The 27,792-nt window shown below is 48.3% G+C and overlaps 1 protein-coding gene across 1 annotated transcript in view; it reads left to right on the forward strand.

Moving 5' to 3' along the window:
- Positions 1-4,350: 4,350 nt before the first annotated feature.
- Positions 4,351-27,792, forward strand: part of SIM1 (SIM bHLH transcription factor 1) — a 74,392-nt gene continuing 50,950 nt past the window's right edge. The window contains exons 1-9 of the mRNA XM_070450060.1: positions 4,351-4,702; positions 5,365-5,966; positions 15,207-15,289; positions 18,590-18,679; positions 19,198-19,306; positions 19,438-19,523; positions 20,263-20,462; positions 20,662-20,768; positions 21,394-21,541. Coding sequence (XP_070306161.1) covers positions 5,792-5,966; positions 15,207-15,289; positions 18,590-18,679; positions 19,198-19,306; positions 19,438-19,523; positions 20,263-20,462; positions 20,662-20,768; positions 21,394-21,541 — 998 coding nt within the window. The 5' untranslated portion in view covers positions 4,351-4,702; positions 5,365-5,791. The remainder of the gene's footprint in view (positions 4,703-5,364; positions 5,967-15,206; positions 15,290-18,589; positions 18,680-19,197; positions 19,307-19,437; positions 19,524-20,262; positions 20,463-20,661; positions 20,769-21,393; positions 21,542-27,792) is intronic.

The following is a 27,792-nucleotide window of genomic DNA, read 5'->3' on the forward strand; positions in this document are numbered from 1 at the left end:
CAGTAACACACCAAGAGCATGGTTTAGCCTGAAAATTGGAAACTGATTTAGGAATCAAAGCGTCTTCCAACCCCCAGTAGCGAACCAACGTCATCTTCAGCTTTTGCACACCTTGATTTGTGTTCCTGGGCTCTGCTTTGCTGAATTACACACACACACACACACACACACACACACACACACACCATCCTCAGCTCGATTTCTAGAAAGGAAAATTGTAAAAATTTCCTGCGCTTTGAGCTGCAGGCACCCACCCGCTCCTGTCCTCAGAATGCGCAGCATCAGTTTCTCAGCTACTGTTATTGGTCGAGTGGGTCCGCTCTTTAAAAGTGCGCAGTTTAACAGGCCCTCTTGTTTTTCAGCCACCAATTCAAGGTTATATTAGACTACAGTTCAAAATCTGGGTGGAAAATATCCAGACTATTAAGAGAAACTATTAAAAAAAAATCTTTACTTGCATTTTCACGTTAGCACATTTTCTTTCCTTCCTTCCTTCTCCCTCCGCCACCCCCATTTTCTTTTTTCACTGTGTAACCACTGAAGCTAATTTTCTGGACATGTTAATGGTCAATTCAGGCAGGCGCCTGAGAAGTAGTACCTCAGAAGAGAGTTGTTTTTTGTTCATCAAATAACTTATACTTTCTCAAACATCCTGATCAAACAAGGAATACTTACAATATACTTAGAATAATTTGAGAAAGATTAAATACTGCCCTATTTTTTGGAGGTTCCTCCTTGTCTTTGTTTTCTAGCAGACTCACCCCTCCGGGGGTTAAATCTGTCAGGGGCCCTTGTTTCTGCGTCTACATCACAACGACTAAGGGTGGTAATAAAGTGAGGCTCGAGCAGGATTCACTTACATGGAAGAAGAAAAACGTTAATGTTTCCCTAGACATTAATATTTCCCCAGATAAAGTCTCCTTTCCACTAATAGACAGTGAATATCTGGATATAATATACTGAGATATTTAAGTGAACATATTCAAATTTTAATCTTGAATATAAATATCCTTCATCCTGACCTTGGCCATTGAGTAAAATCCTTGCCTGAAGTGCTCTATGCGCTTGTGTATATGTGATATGCTAGAGTGTAAAAGTGCATATGTGAGTCCCTAGCAGTCTTTTTTATTTTTTCTTAAGCGTTATGCGGGCGGCGTGGGAGACAGCATTCTAGTTTTGAAGCAACAGGGCGCAGGGAGGAGTTACCAGAGGCATGAGGGAGTCTGTGCCCGAGGCAGGGGTCGAGGCCTCTGTGCTGAAACGGGCTCCTTGGTGTGCACCGGAATTCTGCGGGGCGTTCACTTGTTCTTTTACAAGCCAACAGCTTCTCTAGATTGCTCTTTGCCTGAGCAGGCAAGAGGTCCTCCGAGGATCCTCTTTTAGCGCGCGGAACTCCACAGGTTCTCGGCTCGGCCGCGGCGGGCACGCCTTTCTCCCTCTGCTCCGAACTTGAGCCCTAGACCTCTGCTCCTCTTGGCTTCCAGGCCTATTGAGGATGGGATCCATGCATCCTGGGGTTGTCTCGGAAGGGAACCTCGAGTGCGCGATGTTCCTGTCATTCTAGGCAGTTGGCGCTCCTAGGCAGGGGGGTGGGGGTGGCGAGGGAAGGAGGGAGAAGTTTGTTTGTAAATCGGTTCTGGTTTCTCCCCGCTTTAGGACCGGGTTCTGGGGTTGCACAGACAGTGCCGGGGCGTCAGTGCTGAGGCGCCCGCGCAAGGAGGCGGTGGCCTAGCCTCTTAGGGCTCTCCCGTTTGGTGTTGGTGGGTCCCGTGTGCCCATCTTTTTCCTTTCTGGGGCTTTCCCCCTTACATCGTCAAAAAGGTGGGTAGGATTAGCCTCTTAGCCTCAAGAAGCTGGTTTAAAATTACCCTTGCTAGAGGTGAGCAGCGATCCTCCGAGCACGTGGGAGGCACCCGAGGTCGCGGCTCCTGCCCGACAGGCGTGGTGCGCGCGGGGCCCCGGGCGGGGTCGCCGGGCGGGGGAGTGCCAGAGCCGCGTTCCCGCTCTAGCCGGGTTCAAAGATTAGAAAAACAGGTGTTACGTCGCCATGCTAATTCACTCTCTCGGTAAACGCGGCTCAGACAGTTGTGTGCAGAGGACTTAGCGAGGGGGCCGTCACCACATGGCCCCGCATTCACTTTGTTTATTAAAGGACACATTCTCAGTTCTTCGACTACTGAGCTTCACTGGGACACCGGAGCGGCCCTCCTGGCCCCCGCCTCCGGGACGTCCTCCTTGGTGTGAAAACTCCCAGACTCACCTTGATCTGAAGGCAAAGCGTTCCATTTCTTTGGCGCCAAACACGCCCAGTTTGGGAAGTCGGCGCTGCCTGACCCCTCGAAGTCCCTGCGGTGGGCAAGGGTTTCGGGCCGCTGTGGAGCACCAACACTTCTGCACATTGTTTGAAGCGGAAATAGGGTTTACGGTAACCGCGACTTAAGTGAAATCCTTTAACAGTCGGAATAGAAAAATGCTTTTTACCCTTAAGTGTCATTGCTTCATCTGGCCGCTCCATTTTAACTCCTAAGATCTGTCCAGGTTGGGGGCTGGGGAAGTGGGGAGAAAGAAGGTTCTCAAGAAAGGTTCTTTCACCCTTTCCAAACACCTTTTTTTTTTGGGGGGGGGGGGCACGAGTCAGCCTGATCTTATCTGGTCTTTACAGAATCTTGTGTATAAGTGAGCCCCAGTACATCTCTCTCTGTATCCCTATCCGTCTCTTGTTAACAGGGCATTACTTGGTGGTTGAACCGCCCAGAGCCAGGCTTGTTAGTGGCTACAGCTTCTGGGGAAATGACTCCTCCTTCTAGATTAGAGTCCATTTGCTGGATTCCAGTTTGGGAACACCTATAACGTCTCTACATTTAGTTCTTTTACAAAAAAGTCTCCCTCCCCCCCACTCCTGTCCAGAACGTTCACCACTTCCTCCTGCCAGGTGTTTCCCAGATGTGTAAATATCCCCAAGACTCTCCCACTGTCGTTCTTCAAGCTTACTGCCATTGGGCTGCAAGGAGGCGGTGGGTGTATGTATTTTTGAACAAACACTCTTAAATTTGTTCCGAATATCAGCAGGATGCCACACACCCCTCTTCAGAGTATCTGTTTTCTCGGAGGCAATTAGCGTCACAAACGAGGAGCGCAACAGGACTAGTGTTCTCTTTTCTCGATGATGAAACAACTGCCTCCAAGCCGACCTCCGGGAGCCTTTAAGTGGCCACCAGCCGCACCAAAAGGAAGCAAGGAATCGCTTCTGTAGGGAGTGATTTGCAAGTAGCAACAATTATCTTCCAGGGCGAAGGAACTTTCCCCCATTGCTGTTTTGTTTTATCCACAGATGACAGAGAAGGCGATTCAAATTAAGAGGTTCTCTTAAAAATAACTTGTCAGCAATAGTACTTACAAGCGTTTGTTTAAACGGCTCCTGTAAAGGATTGTAAATGCTGTAAATTCGTTCATGCAGACTGTATCCTTCCGTTAAGGAATAGTGGTGTTGGACTTTGGTTTCCTGAAACAAAACCCAACAACAACAAAAATCTTCGCTCAGGATTAGGGTAACAGACTGCTGTGAGGTGTCTATATATCAACGACTCTATTTTGGCCCGAAGTGTAACCTCTTTTCTTCTAGTGTCCCCTAACTGCTCCCCATAGGAAAACCCAGAGACTGAGCTTTCTAAGGTGAACAAAGTCAGCCCCCATATTCTACCCATTTCGAAAAAGACGCTCCTCTTTGGGATTAATTTAAATATGGGTATATTTATCCTCTCTGGAGATGAATTCGGTGTCGCCGTAATTTCAGAGATGCGAACAAAAAAATATAAACTACCGGCTAGGCACGCCGTGAGCCCCGCGACTTGCCGGCTAGAAGGGACCAGCCGGCTGGTCGGCCTCTGGGCAAACGTTTCCCGCAGCCAGAGCGACTCCCGCCTCGCCTGTCGGGCGCCCCAACCCACGGGCCCGACCTTTGCGGCCCGGAGGCCGCTGCTAGTCTCTTTGGGGAGCTCCTGGCACTGCGAGACCGGCGATCAGGGCTGAGTGCACAGCCCCTCGACCCCCGGGAGAGCAGGGAGGTTCTGCACATCGCCCTCAAGATCCGGGAGGCTGAAAGCAGCAGCTGCTGAGGGCCAGCGCAGACTCCCGTGCTCGGGGCTAGTTAGGAGCGTTACAGCCACGCGGCTAGCTAGGCGGCTTGCGGAGAGCTGTGGCGCGCGGCTGGGAGGGGGCGGAGGCGGGGAAGCTCGGTTCGTGCACGCGTCACTCAGGCCTGTTGGCCAATAAGCGCCGCACCCCGAGACGGAGCAAGCCAATCATAAACGAGGAGGTTTTGAGTGGCATTAAGAGAGGGCGGGAGAGAGGGAGCCCGGGAGTGAAGTTGAAGCTAAACCCTGTAAAGCCATAAAGAAGTTACAGGGGGGCGTTTTCGGCTTCCAATTAGCAATAATACTTCCTTCGTAACAACTACCGAGGAGGAGGATTCTAAAGCCACCTCACCCGTCCCAAAGCCCGAATCCCCCCCCCGCCCCGCCCCGCTTCTCCCTCGCACCCATCCCCCAATTCATGACCGAAAGAAGAAGAGAGCCAGGGCGCGCTCTGCTCCTCTCTGCTGGTGGGAAGCGGTGAGGCCCGCGGAATGGCTTAGTTGGACGGTAGGCTGAGCACAACTAAGAGGTGGGCGCCTCCGCATGCTTTGCCCCGGCAGGGACTGAAGGTAGGTGAAGCGGAATATGCCCCGCGCCCGCCCAGTGGCGCCCGCGGCTCCACGGCGGAGGAGAGGCCAGGCGCCTCCCGCCCTCCGGTGCCTGCGAGGGGCTGTCGCGAATGTGCCACCTGTTAACCTGGCGCTGCCGTGCCCGGCGTGCTGCCGCCCCCACTGGGCAGGGGAAGCGCTGGGTCGCCTCCTCGGCAGTCCCGAGGGACGCGATGTATAAGTGCCACTTTTTGAGGAATCGCTGAGACTTGAAACCCAAGTTAGAGTCAAGTTCCGGACCTACCGAAGTGGGGGGACCGAGAGGCGCCCGAGCGCTGCGGAGAAATTCTGATTTGCAGAAACCTGCCTTCCTGGGAACGTACGCCTGGCCTGGGGCTCCTAAGGGTCTTCCGAGACCTATGGTTTGGGCAACTTCCCAGGGGGCTGGAGAATGTGTCTGACGGGGGTGAGAGAAGGCGAATATTATTTGCCGGGGACTCAGTCTCGCTGCTGATTTTTCCAAATCTTAACCAACCAACCAACCAACCAAAACACTGAGCCTGGCAAGGAAAAGCGGAGGCGCGCTGAGGCCCTTCCCGGCCATCTCCTCCAGAATTGGGGCGAGCGCGTGAGTGAGTGTGGAGCCGCAGATGTCTGACGCTCTGATGCTGTTGTCTTCACAGTGGCCTGAAAGAGTGGTGCGGCAATCGTGTTCTTCCCCGAGGGGCTCGGAGCCGCCGCCAAGGCCTCGGGACTGAGAGCACCCGTCGGGGATTATTATGTCCATCTCCCGAGGACCGGTGTTTGCAGCGCGGAACCGAAGAAAAGGCTGGCTCTTCGGGGTTCCTGCTGGCATTTGATACCCAGCTACGCCTAGGATTGTCGAGATCGCTTGCCGTGGATCAGCAATTTATTCGCATTCCTAATTTTTAAAGAAAAATATCTGTTCACCGTTGCTGTTCTTTCACTACCATCAAAACACTGAAGCAAGTGTCGTCAAAGTATGCTTTATATTTTTTGCCAAATATGATCTCTAATTGAAAGTTTATTTTTGATTTTGGATGAATCTGTGGAACTTATGTTGTAAGAAGAAAGGGAGAACGAGACACGATGAAAGAGAAGTCCAAAAATGCTGCCCGGACTAGGAGGGAGAAGGAAAACAGTGAATTTTATGAACTGGCTAAATTACTGCCTTTGCCCTCAGCTATCACCTCGCAGCTGGACAAAGCATCCATAATCAGACTCACCACCAGCTATCTCAAAATGAGAGTAGTGTTCCCAGAAGGTAAGTAACTTTGACCAGATGGAATTTCAAAGGTAGAAGGGGTAAGGGATTTGCCAGTGGATGACTACACTACCGGCAGAGAAGTGCACTCATACTTACCTACACACACTGCAAAGGGAAGTTTAGCATGCTGGAATAACTAAGGACCTCGCTGGATTTAGAATTTCTATTGCCTTTCTGTGGCTCTTTCTGCTCCCCCACTAATACTTTCTCTTCTGTCCATCAGATGTGTTTGATTGGGAAGCAGCCCAGCGGTGCTTTTGTCAACACTTAGATAACTGGGCTCAGTCGGAAGTACTACTAACCCAAACATGACTTTCTTTTTTAATTCCTCTTATTAGATTTATATCTAGTAGAGAGCAGGAGCACCTCTAAATTCTTCTAATTTTGTTATGTCTAGACAGACCCATGTACAAGGAGATAATAATTTCTCAATATGTCAGTAATTCAGCAGATGAGGAGCAGGCAAGTTCATGAACAAATATGTTCTGAATTTACCCAGTCTCTGGACTACTTATTGCAAATTTATTCTGAGTTGTTGAGATGGTCACAGATTCTGAGACTAACTCTGATTTGCAACTCTGAGCTTGATATTTTTTTTTCTGAGATATAAGATGGAATTAAGATCACTTGCCTGCTTAGAAAATATCTTTTAGGTGGCAGGTTGGCAAATGAATCCCTGGGAAAATTGTCTTATAAGGCCTAGAAGTTAGAATAGCTGAACTGTTGACATGATTTAAAATGTGTTTTTAGATTATCAAGATTCACTGTGTGAGGACAAAGTACCCTTCATAGAACACTGTCTTGTATAAAACCATTTATATTCAGTAGGTGAAGGACTCGTCTCTCTTCTGTTTCCCCATCTTTTCCTTTATTTACATTCAAATAACGTAAACAGATTTTAAAAAATATTTTAGATATGTCTTTGCTGTGGAAGGACGATTTGGAAGTGTAAAAGAGAGAATACTAAACAAACAAATTCAAGAGAAGGAACGCTGTTTATTTACAAACCAGAACATCTTATTTGACCCAGAGAGATTTATGTTATTGTTGATTCTGGATGTTTGGAATTTGTTGTTTATTTTAGGGAGAAGAAGGAAGGAAAGAATCACTATTGGGCTTTGAGTTTCACTTTGCTTCATTTTGACTACAAGTTATTATCTGAATCAAGATCTTGCAAAACATGCCCCCAAATTAGTCAGGAGCACTAAAGGACAACTTTTATAGTTCAGTTTTAGCCCAAAGCTATAAGTAGTATTATGGTCATTTTGTCTTAAAGCAGTTCCTTGAACAATTTCATCTGACCTTGGAAACTACGAGAGGAATCAAAACCTAACATACCTGAAAAGTTTTTAAAAAAAAAGAAAAGAGAGAGAGAGAAAAAAAAAAAAAGAGGGGCAACTTATGTAATAAAAAAAAACCACATTTCCCATTCAACCTGTGCTGAGAATTGCCGGTGGGAAAATTTCTATTATGCTACATTGCCTTCTGTTTAAAAAAGAGATATCGTTGTCTTTATACTGTCAGCGCCTACTTTATAAAAATAAAGCTATTGCGAACTCCGCTGGCCGCTCTGTTCCTAACAGGATTATTAGCAGTGATTTGTCAGCCCCTGCGGTCTCAGTGGGCTCCCTTTCTGCGTGATTTCTAGCGGGTCTCGTCAATTATCGGTGCCGATGTCGCTCGCTGTTTGATCAGAAGCAGCATATGGTGCTGCTTGTGAGGCTGCGAGTAATCGCGGAGGAAAAGAATAGCGGGTCGGCTTCCCCGGGCGGGCGCAGAGAGGGACAGTGAGCCCCGGGAGTCGCTGGGCCAGGGGCTCCTCTGGGTCTGGCAGACCCCGGGCAGGCGCGGCCAGAGGGAATCGGGCTGGTTTTTGTTGTTCTGGTTTTGTTTTTAAGAGAGCAAGCTTTCTTGTTTAATGCTAACTCCACAAATTATAAATTGCGTGATAAATAGGAGGAACAAAAAGTAAACCCTCTTAGCCAACTTCTCATTAATTTTAAAAAGAGCGCGGGTGAAGACTCCCGCTGGAGTCCCCTTGTTGACCAGGCCTGTCCCCTGTGGCTACTTTAAAGGCGACTGTACTTTCTGCAGCTCCACTCACCTTCCTTCAGAGATCTGGCCAGGGGCCGCTCCTGCCTCTCCCTTCTTTGGATACTTGCGAGTTTATGGGGAGGAGGGGATGGACGATGTGTGAACTCTGGGCACATCATTTATTTCCCCAGCTACTGTTGAGCTCATAACTCACCCGAAGCCTCCACCGGGTGAGTTAGGGTCATCCGGACAGCTGGTTCCTAGGGAAGAGGTTTTAATTTTGAGGCTAGATTAGCTTCAACAGTCCAAAACCCAGATTCAGCCCTTTAAATTAAAGGACAACAGCAACAAACAATAAAACCAGCCGTTTTCAGAAGGAGCGAAATAATCACAAGGCCGCAGAACCAAGCGCAACCTGCAGAGGGTGCCAAATTTGGATTCAGCTGCTGCCTGAAGGCAGAAAGGTGGGCAAGATTAGGTCCATGGCAGTGGGGGGAACTGAGCACTTTTTATGGAGGTAATATATTTTAGTGTGGAGAGACGGAAAGAATTTGTTCGAAAATGAAGTACATTTTCACATCTGTCTTGACACGATCCTAGCACATAGTAGGTCTTCAACAAATTTTTAAGGGTGAGATGAAGGTAACTGTTTCATCACAATAAGCCTGCTATCACATGTAACGGATGGGTTTTGCAAAGTATATAATCTAAAATAATTCTAAATCTGGTGGCATCGGTTATTAGGCATAAAAATGACTATAAAACTTTACTGTTTTTGCTCATATTACATTTTATTTATAATACCCTGTAATGCCAAAAGACTTAAACAGAAATCCTTCCATCCTTACACATGAAAAAAAATGAAAGATCCTTAAAATATAGCTACCCTCCCCCCATTTGTTGAATACAATTCCTACCTACCCTGCCCCCAGGAGTCTAGTAAATTCCTTGTCTGGGAGCAAATTTCAGCTTTTATTTATCTCAATAGACAAAATTGAGCTGCTGAGCGTAAAAATCAAGGGAGAAGGAACAGAAGAATGGGATATGGGCCCCTGGAATACTTAAGAATAAAGTATTAAGTTGGAAATTTCATAGTAAAAATAAAAACAAAAACTCTGGGACAATTAGTGGGAAATCATTAGAACTGCCTATCCCAAGTGGTAACATATTCTATTCTAAAATAGCCTTGCAAAGGAAAAGTTGGCATATCTGGATATATATGTGTTTGGTGTTCTCAAAGCCAAAAAGGCAAGATAAAAAAAGAGATGTTATGACTTGATTTGTATACAAAAAAGAAAAAGTTCAACTAAAATATGTATTTGTTATCCAGTTATAATACTGGGGGCATAGTGGATTGCATAGTGTGGCCTTTGAAAAGATCAAATGTTTTCAAATCTATGGCCATTCAGTATCTTGGTAACATTACTGCCATTTCTTTGTCAACATGTCTTGGCAAAATCAAAGTAATAACAGAATTGAAATCAGTAACTGTGTAGGAAAGTCTCTACAAAGGCTGGAAAGAAAAGGATGATTAAACAAACCTCCATAGACACTTGCTGTAATATTCACCTCAAGACTGAAATCCTTAATCACCTTATATTTTTTTGAGGCTGAGAACTGAAAGAGGAAAAGAGGCCCCATTTCCCACGTGGATGGGTGATTTAAGGCTGTTTTTCTTGCTGCTTGGGGAAATGATTGAGCATTAGGTTTCCATGTTTATTTTCTTACAGAAGTTTTTCTCATTTAAACGCCTTTAAGCACAGTTTATGCTCCACGCTGGGTTTCTCTGTTTAATTCCAGTTTTGATGTTGACTTAAAATGTAGAGTGCAGAACTAAACTCTGGGCAGAGCATTTGCAAGGCAGATTTATGTGCTAGAAATTGTAGACCAGATCAATGGAAAAAGTACTTTTTTTTTTTTTTTTTTTTTTAGGAAAAAGGAGTAATCATTAATAACAGTAACAATAGCTGCAACAGCAAAACTATGGTATGATAAGCTATGGTAGAATACTTTTAAGTAGGGTACACTTCTCTGAAACTAAAATCAGGTTAAATTTCCAGAGGACAAACCTGAGTTCTAGGGGGAGTTATTTTTCAATCTGGGGGAATCTTGGCAGATTCCAGGTTTTGCACATACAAATGTGGACACAGAATTCAAATCTATGAATTCTTGCCTCATTTCTCTGTCGGATAAGTTATTTCTCAAGAGAATAAGGTTTAGTCCCAGCTAAAACCTTATGATAATAGCTGTTCACCCATTGTCAGTCTGTGGTCCACGGAATTTTAAATTTTGCATGGGGACGGGGAATCCTCAATTATTTTGCAACGGGCCTCCTTATCAGAAACACTAAAACAGGGTCTGAGCATTGAGGAGCAAAGCTCTTTCTTCCGGTAGCGCCATTGGGCAGGCGGCTCCGGAGCGGTATCAATACCTCGACCTCCGTGGCTCAGACCAGTCCAGGGACAGCGACCTTGTCGAAGCCCCCGCCGCACCTCGCGGCCGGGGAGGCTTGTAGGCCACGGCCCGCGGGCCGGATCCCCGCCGTGCGGCCTATTCTCTCCCTGCGGCGGCAGCCAGTGACCCGCCCGCCTTGGCCCCGGTGGCAGAGAGTGCGCCAGCTCGCGGCCTCCGCGCGGTGTCTCCTCCCGCTCCGCGCGGGTCCATGTTTCCGTCTTCCTGGGGCGTGAGGGCGTCTCAGCCCGCCGAGCTTGGGGCTGCGCGGGCCCCTGCCCCCAGGCCCGGCCCTCCTCTAAAACTCCTCTAAAGCCAAGATGCCGCCCGAGGGGCAAAGCTGTGCGTCCCGACCGCCAAGTGGAACCGAAGCGCGACAGGCCCGCGCAGCGGGGCAGACCCACCGGCCTCGCCCGCGCCGGTCTTTGGACGCCCAGCCCGGCCAGCCTCGAAGGTCGGGAGTCTTGGGGAGACACCGTGTGAGGCTCTCAGCCGTCGCACACTCTTGTCCACCCTTCGTGCGTGTCCGTTCCCCAGGTTCGTCGGGACCTAGCCGGACCCGGCCGGTCCTCGTTCCTGCAGTTCCTGTTCTCTCGGGCTCGGCCCCGTCCGGGAAGCCCTAGCTCAGGGCCGAAGCACCAAGGAGCGCGCAGAGCGTGTCAGCGCTGCGTCCGTCGGTCTCCACCCCAGGTTCACACCGACAGAAGTGGATACCCGTGGGCGCGGCTGGGGGTCTCGCAGGCAGTCAGGGGAGCACCGGGCACACGCGGGGCCCGGGGCCCGGGACCCTGCGCGGGGCAAACCCCAGCGCCGCGCGGCCACCGACGTCGTCGGAAGGTGGGCCACACCCGCCAGGTGGCCCAGAGGCCGCGCCGGGCGTCCCAGGTCGGGGTACTGAGTGCGTTTCGGTGCGCGAAGCAGCCTGCTGCCCACTGACCGCTCCAGACCGCTCGGTCTGGGCGAAACGCTCCTGATCTCCGGCCCTCTCTGCCCCTGAGAGCCCAGCCGCTGAGGCTCCTGGAGCCGGAACACGAAAACCGCTTGCTCTAGGGCTGAAAGGGTTGCACAGTACGCTCTGTGAGGACGCGAGGCCCTGTGGACAAACCAGACGGCTGAGACAAGCCCCCCGGGACCAGAAGTTAGAAGCGGGGTCTCGGAGAGCTTTCCCCGTCTCAGTCACCGAGTTATGGTCAGGTCATGGGACAGCTCCCCGTCATCCAAGAATTGAAGGTTCCCGGGAAGGACCATAAGGAGAACACCTTTCTATTGAGATACAGTGTTTATCTATTAAAGGAGGGTGGGGGTGGGGGGAACAGTAGAACAAGCTCTTCTCCTCCTCCTCTTCCTGACTGGGTGAAGGAGGAGATACCTGGTCTGTAATCTATATTTTGTCAAGGGTATGAAACTCATTCCGAAGGAAAAGCTCGATCAATTTATTTTTGCTGCTTGCAATAACACAGCTGGATGATGCTTTGGGCTCACGCTAGACTGGGGCTCATCATTCATTCGCCAAGAACGGGCCTAAATTGTGCCTGTGGGATTAGGTCAATTTTAGTGGATCTACTTCGCCTCATTTGGTTACTAATTGGTTTCTTGTTTTAGAAATCGAAATCTCATTTTCAGGAAATTACAAAACCCGTGCAGTCAGTCCATTGAGGTAATCCTTGGGTCAGGGGGTATTTAAATGGAAATGGCTCAACGGCGCACTGAGGGTAAAGCAACAGTGAAACTTCGCCCGGGACTTCACATGAAATGTGAGCTAGTCCTTTAGATCCATAATAGATACATCCCTTCTAATACTACTTATGTAAATATGATAAACCAGACTTTAAGGGGAGAGGGGGCGGGGAGAAGAAAAATTTATCTGCTAAGGTTAATGTGGCATATCTTGGAAATCTTCCAAAATAGATTATGTTTTCCTTTGTCTTCGGCCACTTTAGCTGGGGAAAATCCTTTTGTCTAAAACCCGATTTAGTTATCGCCTCCCTCGTAGAGCTCCTTCTCTCCTTTGCAAAACCCCGTTCCCTCGGCCTCACCGAATTACAAGAGAATCTTTAGATCTTGTTCCCACTGTAATCCTGCCGCAAAGGGAGCTGGTTTCCTCCTCATTTTAAACAGACAATCAAAGGATTTGCGAATTTTCTGCGGTAGGTCAAGTGCAGAAACGAAATCTCAGCTTACCCCCCTCTCCAACAGAAACTGGGGGCGGGAGCGCGTCAGTGCGGGCGGAAGGTGACCGGGTCCAGGGAGAGCGGTCTCTGCCCCCACCCCAGCCCCGGCTTTTTGAGAAATGAAACCCATGCCCTGGGCTTGGAAGGTGTCCTGGGCCGGATGAAAAGAGAGCTCAGAGCCCTGATCTTAGGTCAGAAAAGCTCGACAGGTAGAGGAAGGCAGCCAGTTGCTTATAAAACATTAACCCAGACACAACCGTGTGCGGGAGGTTTCAACCGGGAACAGGAGAGAAGGCAATGCTCCGTGAAAGCAAAAGTTTCCTTAAAAGGTGAGGGGGTGGGGGTTACAGGAGAGGGCGCGGGAGGCTCCTGTCACCCTCTGCCCGGCCCAGCTGTTTATTAACCTGCAGGGAAGTCTTACTTTTCTCTCGTAGGCGCATACTAATGAGGCCGCCCCCAGAGACCACAACCAGCCGAGGCTGGCGCCGGGAGTTCGGAACCAGTACTCAACTCTGAGCTCAGCTCGGGGGGTGGGGGGTGGTTTCAGATGATTCGGGTCAGGAGGCGGCGCCCCGGTGTCCCCAGCCGCTTTGGGGAACCTTCGTAATTGTAGAATAAGGCGTTTGTTGGCTCCACGAGAAAGTTTCACACCCTTTGGGGAGCTTCGCAAGGCGGCCGCAGCCAGCTCCCTGCCCGACGAGCGCCTGGCCCCTCGCCCCAGGAAGTTCGGGGCTTTCAGGCCTCGGTTGGGCCCCAGCGTCCAAGGGCCTGCGCCACCCGAGTCCCGGGCTCTCCCGGCAGGATCCTTTCCCCACTCCCCCGTGCGACCTCCTCGACTACACCCTCCCGCCACTTCTTCTGGGTGGGTATGTGTGATCGGGGGTGAAAACATGAGTGGGTCGTGCCAGAAACTAAGGAAGAGAGCTTGACTCAGACGGCAGGAGCTAAGGCAAAGTAACAAGGCGAAGGGTTGTGTGTGTGCCGGCTGCTGCGGCAGGGCCCTTCGGAACGGCCCAGGAGGACCGCAGGGACCTGGGCAGTGAAGTCACCCTGGGGAGGGAAACTGGGGCGGGAGGAAGAATCAGGAGGAGTTGCCCAACGCGAGGAATGGAGAGGAGTCCTGGCGAGGGCGGGGGCTGGTGGGGGCGGATCAGTGTTTGCAGAGCGGTGGGGAAATCGTTAGATTTATTTAGATGTGCAAACACCCAGAAAAACCCGATTCGAGCTTAAGGGGCGCTCACGGTTACTCGTTACCAGGGTTTTGATCGCTGGCTTCGGAAGCAGTTTTAAGAGTCCCAACTCCGCGTTTTACTCTGAAAGATCCGCCCCCACCCCCATTTACAATGCGAGTGTTTGTCATTGGGTACTTCATAGTGATCTGTCCCGTAACGCAGTAATTCAGTAAATCATCCCCCCCCCCCCCCGTTTTTATCACGTTTAACCTTGTTCAATGGTGGAAGCATAAAAGAATTGGAGTACCTAGTTATGTTAATTTCAGCAGCAACATTGTTAAAAGATATTACCCATAAGTAGTTTAACCACGGCAAGTTTCTTCTGTCTTTTCATTTTCTTCCTGAAAACAGGTACTACAGCAGACTCCATATTAAATTTTGAAAAATGAGCCACGGGCATACAGGGAGGTTTATTTTTCAGACATCACCAGAGAACTGATTTGTGGCAAAGCCTGGGGAGAGCTTAAGGTGATAGCATCAAGGACAGGAAGGGGCAATCTTTGTTACTAGTTGATGCCCGGGAATTAGAGAAGGGGAATGATTCCCTATGTCCAAACAGGGACGTAAATATTGTAAGATGGTGTTAGCACCTGAAAATAAGTGGCTTTCAGAAAAGCCCCTGGGTTTTTCTTGGGGTGGGGGTGGGGCCCTGAGGTTAGGCCCCTTAAAGGGGGGTCTGCTAGGAGAGAGGAAAGGCAGAGGAAGGGTTGCGGAGGGTAGCTGATGTTGGAAGCCATCCCCAAGCAGACGAGTTTTTTCAGAGCGTTTTAAAGTAGGAGGCCAAGGGGAGGAAGAGGGCTGGAGAGCCCCGCAGCCAATCAGAAGGCCCACCAGGACGAGCTGGCCTTGGCCCGCAGTCTCGGGTCGTCCTGGGCGGGCCGCGGTGTTCGCTGAACGTGTGGACACTCGCGGCCTCGTGATAAGGAGGATGGTGAGACTCGTGGTGAGAAGGAGTTCCCTCGCCCTTCTAAGCACACTAGTGAACCTACACAAAAGCTGTCGCTCTGGTGTTGTGTCGGGCCCCTTCTGGGCACAGACTGCCCTCAAACGAGGCCACTTGGGGTGCTGCCGGGGTGGGTGAGTGGGACGCTCAGCCAGGACCCTGTCCTTCCTGAGAAGCCGGGGCCGGTCTTGCAGAGGCAGAGGGAGTCTGGCGTCAGTTAAACTCCTTTGGAGCCGAGAGGCGGAGCAGCAGTTGACCCGCCGGCGTCCCCGCGGTCCAGGTGGAGAGGGAGCCGGACGGTGTCCGGTTGTGAGTGAAAGCTTGCCTGGGTGACAGAACCACTAAACTCCTCAAACCGCCAGCCGGCTCGGAGTGCATCTTTTAAGGGTGTCTCTATGTTTCGCAGGGCTCGGCGAGGCGTGGGGCCACTCGAGCAGGACCAGCCCCCTGGACAACGTGGGCCGCGAACTGGGCTCGCACCTGCTCCAGGTACTGAGGCGGCGTGTATGCGAGGGCCCGAGCCAGGCTCCCTGCTCCCCAGAAAATGGGGAACTGTTCCGAGGTGGCCGTCTCACACGCAGCCCCTGTGACTCCTTATAAAGTTAAAATGTTAGGCTCCTGACCTCGCTAGGTGTGGAAGTCTCCTGGCCACGTGGAGAGGGCGAGCAGGTGACAATGGGCGCCTTGGGTTTGGAGGGGAGCCCGCTAAGGCCACAATCAGGACGGCTGAACCGAGGGAGGGGGCGCCATCTGACACCACTCGGCAGAGGGAACCACAGTCCTCAGGCCAAGCTGCCGAAGCCCGGCTGCACAACCGTCCGAAATGAAGAATTTATCCCGGAAATAGCCGGGATCTGGTAGAAATGCCCGTCAGTGCTTTAAGCCCACACATTCCGGATGCAGCTGCGACCACAACTCGTTTCATCTGCGCCCTGTAGCTCCCGGGGCTCCTTCCTCGCTCCAGGCGCCCTCATCCCAGCCCTGCCAGGCTGTGCAGGGACCCTCGCTGTAGCACACACACCTCCCCAGGTAATGAGTTTATCCATTGTGGAGGCGCCCATCACCACGTTGTTTGCAGTGTACACCGTTTGAAATTGTCCACTGCCCGAGTAAGTAGCCTAGCAAATACTTAAAATAGTAAAACTCCCCGTGGAATTTTTAGGCTTGACACTTGTATCCCACCCTGCACCCCCTTATTCTTGTTATTCAAGTCCACCAAAGCGCCTCATGTGGGAGCCTCAGCATCAGACTGCGGACTCTGAGATGGTCCTCCCTCCCTGGCCAGGCATGCTCAGCATCTCATGGCAGGAGTGGCCTCGCCTTTCCAGCCTCATCACTATTCAGTTCCTCAATCCCAGAGGCCAAAATTCTTCAATCCCAGAGGCCAAAAGAGATTTTAGTTTCATAGGGCAAAGAGAGGCCCTGTGTGAGCATTCCCTTCCAGGCCTGGCCTCCACACCCCTAAATTTAATGAAAAGGCACTATCTCTCCCCTTTCTGCGGGACACCTTCCATTGGTTGCCTCTCAACAACTGACCCCCTCCAAAATCCCTCCATATTCCCAGCTAACTTTCCTCATCAATATAAACAAGAGAGCACAACCCAAACAGCCACCCCTTCTAGTCCTCTCCCAATCTTTTCCCTCATCTTCATCCCAAACTCCTCACAGGACTCAGCGGTCCTCTCCGTTTGCATGGCTCACCTGGCTCTCCCCACTCCCACACCACTGCAGTTGGCCTCTCTCCCAGGGGTGTGCTCTGCACAGGCTGTATCTTGCTTTTCAGCATAAGATGCTCATCTCTTATCTTACCTGACCTCGTTCATTCCATAAACACAGGAGGTCCAACTGTGTGCCAGGCAGAAAGCCCTGGCCTCATGGAGCTGACACTCTAAGGAGAGCAGCCTTGCAAATCCACACAGGTGCTCTGCATAGTGTGAGAGTGGTGTGGGCGCCATGGAGAAAAAGGGGGTGAAGAGGAGGGCTGTGTTTCAGTGGTGGGACAGTTGCAGAGAACCTCACTGGCAAGGTGACATTTGGGCAAAGACTGGATGGAGGTGACATGGCTTACTTGACATTCTGCCTTAGTCTCCAAAGTAGCACAGTTTCCTGGATTCTTCCCCCTGCTCTGCTTGCTATTCTAGGTTTTCCCACCACTGTCTGACTGTAAATGCAGGCATTTCCCCAAGGTTCCAGCTTTGTTTCTCCTCTTACAGCTTCAAGGCTTCCCGGGTTATCTCAGCCAACACCACCACATCAACTCCTTTCCCCACATTTGCATGACTTCTTGTCTAGACATCCCTCTCCTGAGCAACAGACCTTTATTTCTTGCTGCCATCTGGACACATCCAAATGGAAATCTGCCTGTACCTGAAGTTTAGCATACCCAAGACAAGAACTCACTATCTCCTTCTTCCAGACTTCCACTCTTACAAAAACTCACCATGCCTCTGTAAATTTCAAAGATCTTGAAGTCAGTCTCAGCTTTTCTTTCTGCCACCACAAATTCCACAACAGCCAGAATCATCTTAGACTCTTTCCCCACTGTCTTCCCTGAACCACCGGATTCAAGCTTGACCATCCCTGATTTCCTCATCTCCACTCTTTCCTCCTATAGGTCACTGTCCACATTCTGCCAGAAAAATGAAACAAAAAATACCACCAACACACACACACATTTAAACCTGATATTTATTTCCCTACTCTGTTGGAACCTGATGCCTGCAAAGCATCTCTGAATTCCTCAGACTGACATCCCAAACTCCCCAAAAATCCAGTACCAGTGTATTTCCTCAGCCTCATCTCTGGTACACCAAACTTATCATGCTGAATACACCAGATGCATCCTCTCCTCTCCCCCAGTGCCTGCTTTCTATATATCATTCTTCTGTCTAGGATGACCACCTTCCCTTTTCACATTCAGGCTTCCTCTTCAAGGCTCTGCTCAGACAGCTCTTCTAAATTCTGATTCTCTGAGCACTCTGATTCTCCCTAGGTCTCAGGCTGCTCAGCCTCCAGTCCCTCACAGCACTGTCCATTCAGTTCTATGGTCATGATATTGGCTTTAGGTCTGTTGTCCCTTATACACTTCTGGCTCCTTGAGAGCAGGATCAGACTCATCCTGATGCTCCACCGCCTGGACTGAAGCCTTATTCACAGAGATAAAGAAACGGTGAAAGTCTGATTTCCCTTCATGGAGAGCCTGTCAGTTTGCTACATCTGTGTAAACACACACATATACTCTGTAGCACTACTGTGTGGACTTGCTGTCCCGAAAGACTCTCATCTCCTAAATCCCCCTCTCCTGGACTCTTTCCAGAGCCACTGGCCAGCTGCCTTCTGTCTACAAACTTTTCAGACTGCCAATGCTTCCACATCTCTCAGTGCCTCCTGTTCCCCAAACCCCGCTAGCACGCTTTCCATTATAGAATGTCCCACCATGAAACTCTCCAAGGCGGACACGGGAAACCTCTGGTTTTCTTAGTACCCATCTTATCACAGGCTGTGGTTTCCCCCCCAGAATGTTTGTGTATGTGTAGATATGTCTGCTTTGTTCATTTCTTGAATCCTCGGTCTTGGAGGACAGTAGCCTCACCCACCACTTCCTCCATGCTTACAAATTTGGAATGAACAAAAGAACTCTTGTCGCTATTTTTTTTTTTTTTTTTTGCCCTCCTTCCTGCTAGCCTCTGTCTACTCCATCTCTCTGTACTTCTGTATCAGTCCCCCCCCACCCCCAATTTCTCCCAATGGCCCGGAGTGCTCTCCATTCAATGGTTTCTGTCTCCCCAGACCCTGGATGGTTTCATCTTTGTGGTGGCCCCAGATGGGAAGATCATGTACATCTCTGAGACAGCCTCAGTCCACCTGGGTCTTTCTCAGGTAGGTGAGTGGTCCACACCTCCAGCCTTCAATATTTACAGCCAGGGCTGGAGGCAGGGGGTGGGGTGGGGGTGGGGCTTCCCCAAGGCATTTCTGTGTTTCTTGGACTGGAAACATCTCAGTTGGCAGGCGATCTGGATCTTCCCCTTCCTCTTATTGTCCTTTAGCATCCACCCCAAGCCCTTTTGGCTGCCTTTTCCAGCCGCTATAGCCTAAACCAAAGACCATGGGAGGTGGCTAAATATTTATGTCATGATGTCTTTACCAGATTGCCAGGGAGCTGTTACTATTACTACTGCTACTATTACTATAATTACTATTGTTATTCTTTCCTCTCACAGATAAGGAAACTGAGGCGTAGATAGGTAGCAATAGGTAGCAGGCAGAACTGGAATTAGAACTCAGGATCGACTCTGGAGCTGAGGCTCCTGTCCCCTGCAGATCCCCTGGCTCAATCTCTCAGCCCCTCCGTGGGACGTCCCACCACCTCGGAGACGGTGATACCCACCTCTTTACAGGTAGAGCTGACCGGAAACAGCATTTACGAATACATCCACCCGGCGGACCACGACGAGATGACGGCGGTGCTCACGGCCCACCAGCCCTACCACTCTCACTTCGTCCAGGGTAAGGCACCCGCGTGCGAGCGACGCCGGGACCCGTCGCAGTCGGCTGCTAGCTCTTCCTCCCTGCCGGCTGTGGCGGGGATCGCGGCGCCGCCGCTTGTCTCACGGGCTCCTCACCCCCACCCCCCGCAGAGTACGAGATCGAGCGCTCCTTCTTCCTGAGGATGAAGTGCGTCTTGGCCAAGAGGAACGCGGGCCTCACCTGCGGCGGCTACAAGGTGCGTGGCTGCGAGGGAAGATCCACGCCTCCTGGCGGCCGCGCCCACCGAGCAGCGCGCGGGCCGAGGGGCAGGACTGGAGGCGCGTGCGGGTGGGGAGAGGGGTTCCAGGACCACCCTGGACGGCTCTCCTCCTCCCCAGCCCCAAAGGTCACACAGCTCCACCGGCCGGCCGCCCGGCAACGGTCATTAAACTTTGTGAACAGCTGGAGACTGTGTTTTAAGCTTGCTTCCGTCTCATGGGTTCGAAAACTGCCTTGGACGCTGGGGATCTTAACCTGGGGCTGGTAATGGGCCTTAGGGATGTGTAAAGCATCTGAAACAGTCGGTAAGTTCGGGAGATTCGTAGAGTTTACTCATAGGGTCGGATTCTGCCCCCTCCCCCGCCAGAGGTTAAGAACCAGAGATTAGCTGGAATGCAAGCTTTTTCTTGTTTAATGGCAGCGAACAGGATCAGAATGCAGATCCCAGGGCCCCACTTGGCGATCCGAATGCATAAGGGCTGGCCGGGCTCAGGCCTCTGCATTTTCATCAGTTCCTAAGTGAGTCCCAGTGGGGCAGAACCGTCACTCCCTTGAGACACGTGGGAGCCCCATAACTGCGGGCACTTCAGTGCACCGGCTGAGGCGCACAGGCGTTTGTGGCCGAGGAGAGCCTGCAAATGTTTCAGTCCCTTTCCCACCTTTCTGGGGTGTTTCCTGCCCGTGGCTGAGCCTCCGGCCTTCCCCGTCCGCCTCAGGTCATTCACTGCAGCGGCTACCTGAAGATCCGCCAGTACAGCCTGGACATGTCCCCTTTCGACGGCTGCTACCAGAACGTGGGCCTGGTGGCCGTGGGCCACTCGCTGCCTCCCAGCGCCGTCACGGAGATCAAACTGCACAGTAACATGTTCATGTTCCGCGCCAGCTTGGACATGAAGCTCATCTTCCTGGACTCCAGGTGAGTGGTCGGGGCCAGAGTCCCCCCGAGCGGGAGGGCGGCCCAGCTGAGCCGCCCAGAGCTCCTCGTCGACCCGTTTTGCGGATGAGGTGACTGAGGGGGCCCTGATAACTGAGGGTGGGCACCCAGCTCTGAGGGGTTCTTCCGGGTGGGGGTAGTCCCGCAGCCCGCGCTCATCGCGCGGGGTTACTCTCCGCAGAGTGGCGGAGCTGACGGGGTACGAACCTCAGGACCTGATCGAGAAGACTCTGTACCACCACGTGCACGGCTGCGACACCTTCCACCTGCGCTGCGCCCACCACCTGCGTAAGACGCCACCTTGCCCGGCGGGAGGCGGGGCGGGACGGGGTTGGGAAGGGGCAGGGCCGGTGGTGTTGCTGGAAGAGGCCCTGCGCGCCTTGCCCCAGTACTGGCCCCAGCTCATCTCCCTAATCATCCCCTGGCCCTCCTGCAGGCCGAGGGAGTTTCTGAGTTCCCGGGTGAAGTTCTCCCAGGAAGGGTCTTGTTCCCCTATTGATACGCCTCCTCCCCTCCCCCAAGATGGAGATGGAATCCAGGACTGCCCCGCTGGGCTCAAGCTGGCACTGACTCACTTCAGCTTTGAAACAACTTTGCTTTGAGCTTAATCTCCCGGGACAGGGAATGTGAGCAACCGGGCGTTGATGCCCACACCCGACCTTCCATAGTTAGAATATCGAGTTAAGTGTTTCCCTCTTTTTTTTTTTTTTAAATTCTTGAGGGACCGGAGGACTCAATGCAACTCAACAGGACCAACTGTTCGTTTGAGAATGTTCTGGTTGTCTCTCCCTCCTGCCCAGGCGCGGCTCTTAGGGCTCCCTGGGGACCTGCACTCCCCACCGCCAGGGATAACATTTGGGCCGATTCAGGAGCAAGTCTGTTCACCACGAGCCGTCTTCTCTCTCTCCATCAGTGCTGGTAAAGGGGCAGGTCACCACCAAGTACTACCGGTTCCTGGCGAAGCGCGGCGGCTGGGTGTGGGTGCAGAGCTACGCCACCATCGTGCACAACAGCCGCTCGTCCAGGCCGCACTGCGTCGTCAGCGTCAACTACGTCCTCACGTGAGTCCTACGTCCTCACGTCTGGGACCACGCGGCCCCTGCCCGGCGACGCTGGCCTCCACGAGGGGGCAGGGGGTGGGCACGGCCACGGCAGGCGACGCTGGGGTCCGCTGGGAAGGGTCGTTTTGACCCCGAGCGCTGAGTGCGCTGGGAGGTGGCAGCTCTAGCACTTTCATCATCATGAAGAGCCGTCCTTATGTTCCAGAGAAAGATTTTAGGAGTTTTCCCCTTCGCAGTCTATTTTTGATTTCTACTCTCTCTTTTTTAACCTTTTAAGCGCACTCTTAAATAAAATTAAATATGGCAGGAAGAGAGAGGAAGGGAGGGAAAGAGAGAGAGCGAGCTCGGGAGAGAGAGGGAGAAGTGTCCCACGTACGGAGCCATTTATAGTGAACAAGCAGGACATCTGTTTCACTTTTCAAAGCTGGGTTTGAAGTGCTTAATTTTAACCAGAGTCTCCAATCAAAGTTCAGAGTTCTGAGAGAGTGATTCCGTCCCTGAACCACAAAGAGGGTTTAAGTGACCAGGAGGGTCTAACTTTAACCTCTAGAAAGTGAAGAGACCCCACGGGACCTAAGGCTGCAAGTCATGGCGGGGCTCTCCGGTTGCCCTGTCCTCTCTAGGTGAGGGACCGGCCTGGAAGCCACCTGCCGCCAGGGGATGAGACTGGCTGGGCGGCCGGGTGACCACACTGGAGCCTTATTCTTTCTAGAAACAATCATCGTTTTTGTTTGCCAGTGTGGCCCTATAGGCTCATCACATGTCCTGGTATGCTGCTGGTGAAGAACACACTTTCTGTATAATGTTTGTGAAAGTAGAATTGCTTAGCGTTGAAGCCTTTATGAAGAACCCTTTGGTGTGCACTTACCTCTTGTTGTTTTTCATTTTTTTAGTGCAGGTTGAAATTCTTGTGATTTTAGAGAGCCTGAGCAGTTATTTACTTTGGAAGGTTGACACAATGAGCACTTAGTAGGAATGCTGTTTTGACAATAGGATGTTGGTTCAAGGGTACTATTTTGAATCAGACTATACTATTGGCCATGAGGAATAGATTAATTTCACGTTCTTTTAAATTAGCAAATTAAAAATGTAGTAGTTGGACATATTATGCTTGGCAATAAGATTCTTTACTCTGCCCTGTTAAATAAGAAAATTTAATTCAGTAGACTTGGAAAATGAATTTGGCTTAAGTGAGGATTCAGTATTCAAGAAAAATAGCTGGTTGTTAAGAAACTTTTCTTTCTTTCATTTTAGTAAATGGTATTAAAATGGATGCTTTTAAGTTTTTGTAATAGCAAGAAGGCTGTGGATTTTAATACAGAACAGAAAACATACCAATATTTGGGGTCCAAAACCATCTATTTTAATGAATGCAGCTTTTCACATTATTAAAATAAACATAAGAGAAATGGCAAAATATAATTCATAAAACAAGTCACTTTGTGAAGTAGAAGTATTAAAGAGTGAAAAATTATGTCTGCTTACCATGGAAAGGAAATGGACATTCTTTAAGAAGGTGCTTTGTATGTCTGAGACATCACGAGCATTATACATACACTCTGTTCTCTGGTGGGTGCCTGTGGTTAGTAATCATTTTTTATCAAACAGCAGGGTATATAGTCACACAGCTCCATATAAATGATCAGAATGCAAGTTGGACCTCCCAATGGGTAAACTTAATTTATGTTTAGAGTCATTTTGAAATATTCTGTTTTGTTTTCCAGTGGGTAAGTGTACTTTCTTTCTTCTGTTGACTGTGTCATTCTTCACTTTACACACTTCTTCAGATTGCAGGATTAGGCTCCCAACTTTACATCAGATTAAAAAGATGTAATGAGGATAAATGATTTACAGAAAAAAAATAGCATTGCACACGATTTTCTGAATGTTTTATACTGCTGAATGAAAAGAGAAATAAACACACAGAAGCACACAAGATGAAAAGCTGAAATTGATTACCCTTTTATGAGTCTCAGCTCCAATTCTTTGTATAAAAATTCTGAGAACAGTTTTTATAGCTGTAAATGTGGAAATTGCCTTAGATGGAATGTCATCAAGTGGCTCTGTGTGTGTTGACAGGATTTTCATAATGAACAGGTTGCAGTTTGTTTGATGTGTATGTCACACATCTGGCTGGAAGTTACTAATTTACATTGTCTTAGCAAATTAAATAGATGGCTATTGATTCTCTATGGTAGCAGTGAACTACCACATACATTTGTTTTCAGGGCTAGTTCTCTAGGAAGCCTGAGAATGGTAAGTGAATTCCTTTCAAATACACTACCTCAAACGATACACTGCAAAGCACAAGCCCCTCCAAATAACTTGACAGGCCAGATGTTTCCCAAATATAGACATTTTAATAGCATATATTGTGAGGGGGTTTTCATGTCATGAAATAGAGAGAATTTTAGATAATCATTGGTCAAATGAAAGTGTGACATGTTGGTGGGAGCTACATTCCTAAGAAACTCATTTTTCTGATTTCCTGATGGTAAATTTATTGTTCAAGTTAAAATATGCCTAGAAAAATCAGTCATTATTATCTGATAAAAGCAATGATGAATAGAAATATTCAGTTACCTTGTTTTAATTAGTGGCTGTGACAGTGAGTGTAGGAATTTTAGAGGCAGGTGGTACTTATACTGGCCTTGTATGACCACTGTACAAAATGTTGATGTTCTGAAAATCTGGAGAAAAAAGGAGAAGACATTATGATAAAATTTTAAAAATTCTCTTAGCTTTTCTCTAAGTCTTTGAGGTTCCTTGAAGCTTGTGTAGCTCTTCATTAAGGGCTATCCCTTCCCCTAAAAAAACCCAAAACAGGAAAAAAAACACCCCCAAACTGACCAGCTCATGACTCTCTATAAGGTACACATACCCTGTTAGCTTTTAAAAAAAACCTTTCTATAAACTTTGGGTGCCCACAGGCTTTGAAATAAGTGTTAAGGGTGACAGGCTGACAAGGCCCTACTCCCTAATTATTTTCAAGAGGAGAGCTGAATGGAGCTAGTGTCTAGCTAGTAACAGTGACTGTGGGCAAAGTCCAGAGACACGTGGAGAGTGAAAAAAGAGCATACTGTGTAAAGCCTAAGTAATTTCCTTGGATTTGTATTCCTTTGAGTTTGTTTAATTAGTAGTATTAATTATTCATAGGCAGTTCAGATGGAAAACATTAATACCCAATGTGAAGAAAATTGAAAATGTGGAACACCCAATAAACTATGAAAAGTAATTTCTAGAAAAATGAATGGTCTTGATTCTCTTTATGTTTTAAAAACAAACTTTTATAATCTACTCTTAAGGATAAACCATTAAGATATAAAAATTTCATTTTAAAATCTTATAAAACATAGGATTTTCATAAGTATAGAAAGGTTGAAAAAATAGTACAATAAATATTCGTATACATGTCATCTATAAGCCTTATTTGCTTTATGTCTCTCTCTTCCTCTCTGTATGTCTGTTTGTGTATGCGCTTTTTCCTCTGCTGAATAATTTTAAAATAAACTACAGACATCATGATACATCATCCTTAAATAACATTCCCTTACATAGCCACTGTACCATTTATGATGGCACATTTAAAGTGTTCAAATTACAGTGTGTAGAAGGTTGCAAAAATATACATGAGATCTAGTCTACTGATGCCATTAAAGACAGTCTGCCACTGAAATTCATCAAGTACTCACTGATGTGTGATCTCATTTAAGCTGATTGATAGATGATATATTATGAGGGGACATAAAAACCCCTTGTCCTTTTCTGTAGCATATAGTGGTAAAATGTTAGTGTATTTTAAGCTAGACTTCTAATGGGAATTGTAAGCAATACAATCTCATATTTCACTTGGAAAGTAAAAGAGAAGATTTTCAAGAATGATTTGGTAATTTTGGAATCAGATACATTTAATATCTTCAACCATTTTTGTTGTTGGTAAAGAAGCCTTCTCTGTTTATGTCTAAGTTTAGGATGGAACAGTGTTTCAGTGGAAAATCTCACATCCTGTTTTAGAGTGATTCATTGAACACATAGAAGAAGGTAATTTTCTGTGTTACAGTTTCTAAGTGTTAGAGAAGGCAGAACAAATATAGACAATTTACATTAGAGGTCCTTATAACTTGCTATCCACTGGTAATCTTGTAAATTTGTTTATAAGTTAGGGCAAATGGCAAAGGAGCCATACTTCCTTCATGGGGAAGGGGGACTAAGAGGATATCTACATTGTAATTATCACAGATCCCATAATTTTTGTTCTTCTTTGCATAAAACCATTGTTCTCACAATTAAAAGGGTTTTTTAAGTGTTAACATACTTTGTGAAAATTTAAAAAAAAATTAATTAACTTAAAGGCCCAGTGATATTATTGTTGTTACTACTAAGAAATTTTAAAAGATGTATTCTAAAAACTTGACCAATAATTTGAGTAGTTATAAAAAATGAGTAGTTTTTGAGTAGTTATTTTTTCTGGTTAGCAAAACCACTCTTTTATATTAAAAATAATGTCAAATGAATCACCTTTTGACTTAGCAATCTACATCAAAATGTAAAGTAATTTACTCTTGTGCCTCAGGTAGATGGAGCACTCGTTGAGTAGATTTAATGTTTTTGATCATTAAAAATAATAATTATATACCAATGTATACTCTTAAATTAGGATTGATCCTTAATTGTGTCAAATTATTATTATGATAAAATTGAACATCAAAATCCCTTGTCCTTTTCAAAAGACTTGTTATGTAATTGAATTGTCATAGAGACAAATTGAAGTCACATTTGTATGGATAGTACTTTTTGACAGTCAACGCTATTAGTAGTAATTAACTGTAATTTTATAACTACCAAAACAATTTGTTAAAGGAGAGAGCTGGGACATGTAGTCAATTTTACAGTGCCTAATACCAGTACTCATTTAAATAATCTTACCTTTCATATACTTTTCACTAATTGTAATTCTTTTGTCAAAAATGATCATATGTAGTCTTGAATTCATCATTTATACTCAACATTTTTCCCCATGTTGAATTCACATTTCTTTAAAGTGCTGTCGCATTCATTACTTCATTGGTTTTTTTGACAGCTCTGTGTGGTGGTTGGGGCCAGGATCACACTCCCCATTTCCTATGTGAGGAGGCTGAGGTCAGGTCTGTTGAGTAAGTGGTGAAGCCGGGGTTAAAGCCTGGAGTGTTGACTGTATCCCCTGGTTCTCTGTGTGGGGCTGGGGGCTGCGAGAAAGCATCTGGGAAAGAGGAATGGGTTTAAATGAGTAAGGCCTGCAGGGTTAGGCTACCCAGCTTCTGGATGGGCTTTCATCTGAACTCGTGATGGAGCAAAACGCTGCCTCCCTGTTGCTGCTTCACAAGTATTGGTAAGCGGAGATGCTGACACTTTAGGGGCTAAATCAGCAGTGCTACCTTCTTAGTGACATTCAGGTAAGGATGCGTCTTTGTTCCCCTTAAGGCGTTTTTATTTTGTAAGAAAAAAATGTGGCCTGCAAACATTTCTGCTTTATCAAGTTGTTTGTTTTTAGATTACATACATAGATACAAAATTGATATTACTAATTATTTTATTTCTATAACTAGACTTAACATTTTATGTTCTTGACAAACAAAAGCCATTGAATTGGCAAACCAACTCATCCTTTTTAAAAAACAAAATCGCATAAGGTACTAAATTACCTCCTGTGGCAGCAGACTATTTCCTAGAGAGAGAGAGAGAGTTAGGTGGGCATTGGGGCAGGGGCAACATTGGCTCTTTTCTGTTTTTGAAGGAGAATGGCAGAAAAGGTTGTCTCCTGGGGACACTGTTCAGAGGCTGGGGATGGAGAACTTCCCAGCATGCTCTGGGCAGGCATGTCATCCTCTGGTCCTTTGGTGATGCTGCTGTCTGGCTGCTCCCCCTTGCACAGGCCTCTCTGGCTTTCTCTCCTTCCTGTGTTGTTATCCTGACCTGGAGGGCACTGTCTCCCAGGACCTCCCCTTTACTTCCTGGGTGGAAGCCACTTGGTGTTGACTAAATGACCAGCCCAACAACTTGTCTCTGGCTGTTCAGAGGGGAAAAGGTTCTGATCTTTGAGTCACATCATGGAAAAACGTGAATGGATGGACAAATTCAAAATAAGGCTTTACTGGAACTCCAGAGAAGTATGATTTGTCTTCTGACTTAGTGGAGTCATGAGGCAAACACTGTTAAGTTTCATATAAGATATGTGTTGGGAGGTGGATTATGTGTATCTTTTTTTTTAATTG

The sequence above is a fragment of the Odocoileus virginianus genome, chromosome 19, assembly GCF_023699985.2.
Source record: "Odocoileus virginianus isolate 20LAN1187 ecotype Illinois chromosome 19, Ovbor_1.2, whole genome shotgun sequence".
Lineage (NCBI taxonomy): Eukaryota > Metazoa > Chordata > Mammalia > Artiodactyla > Cervidae > Odocoileus > Odocoileus virginianus.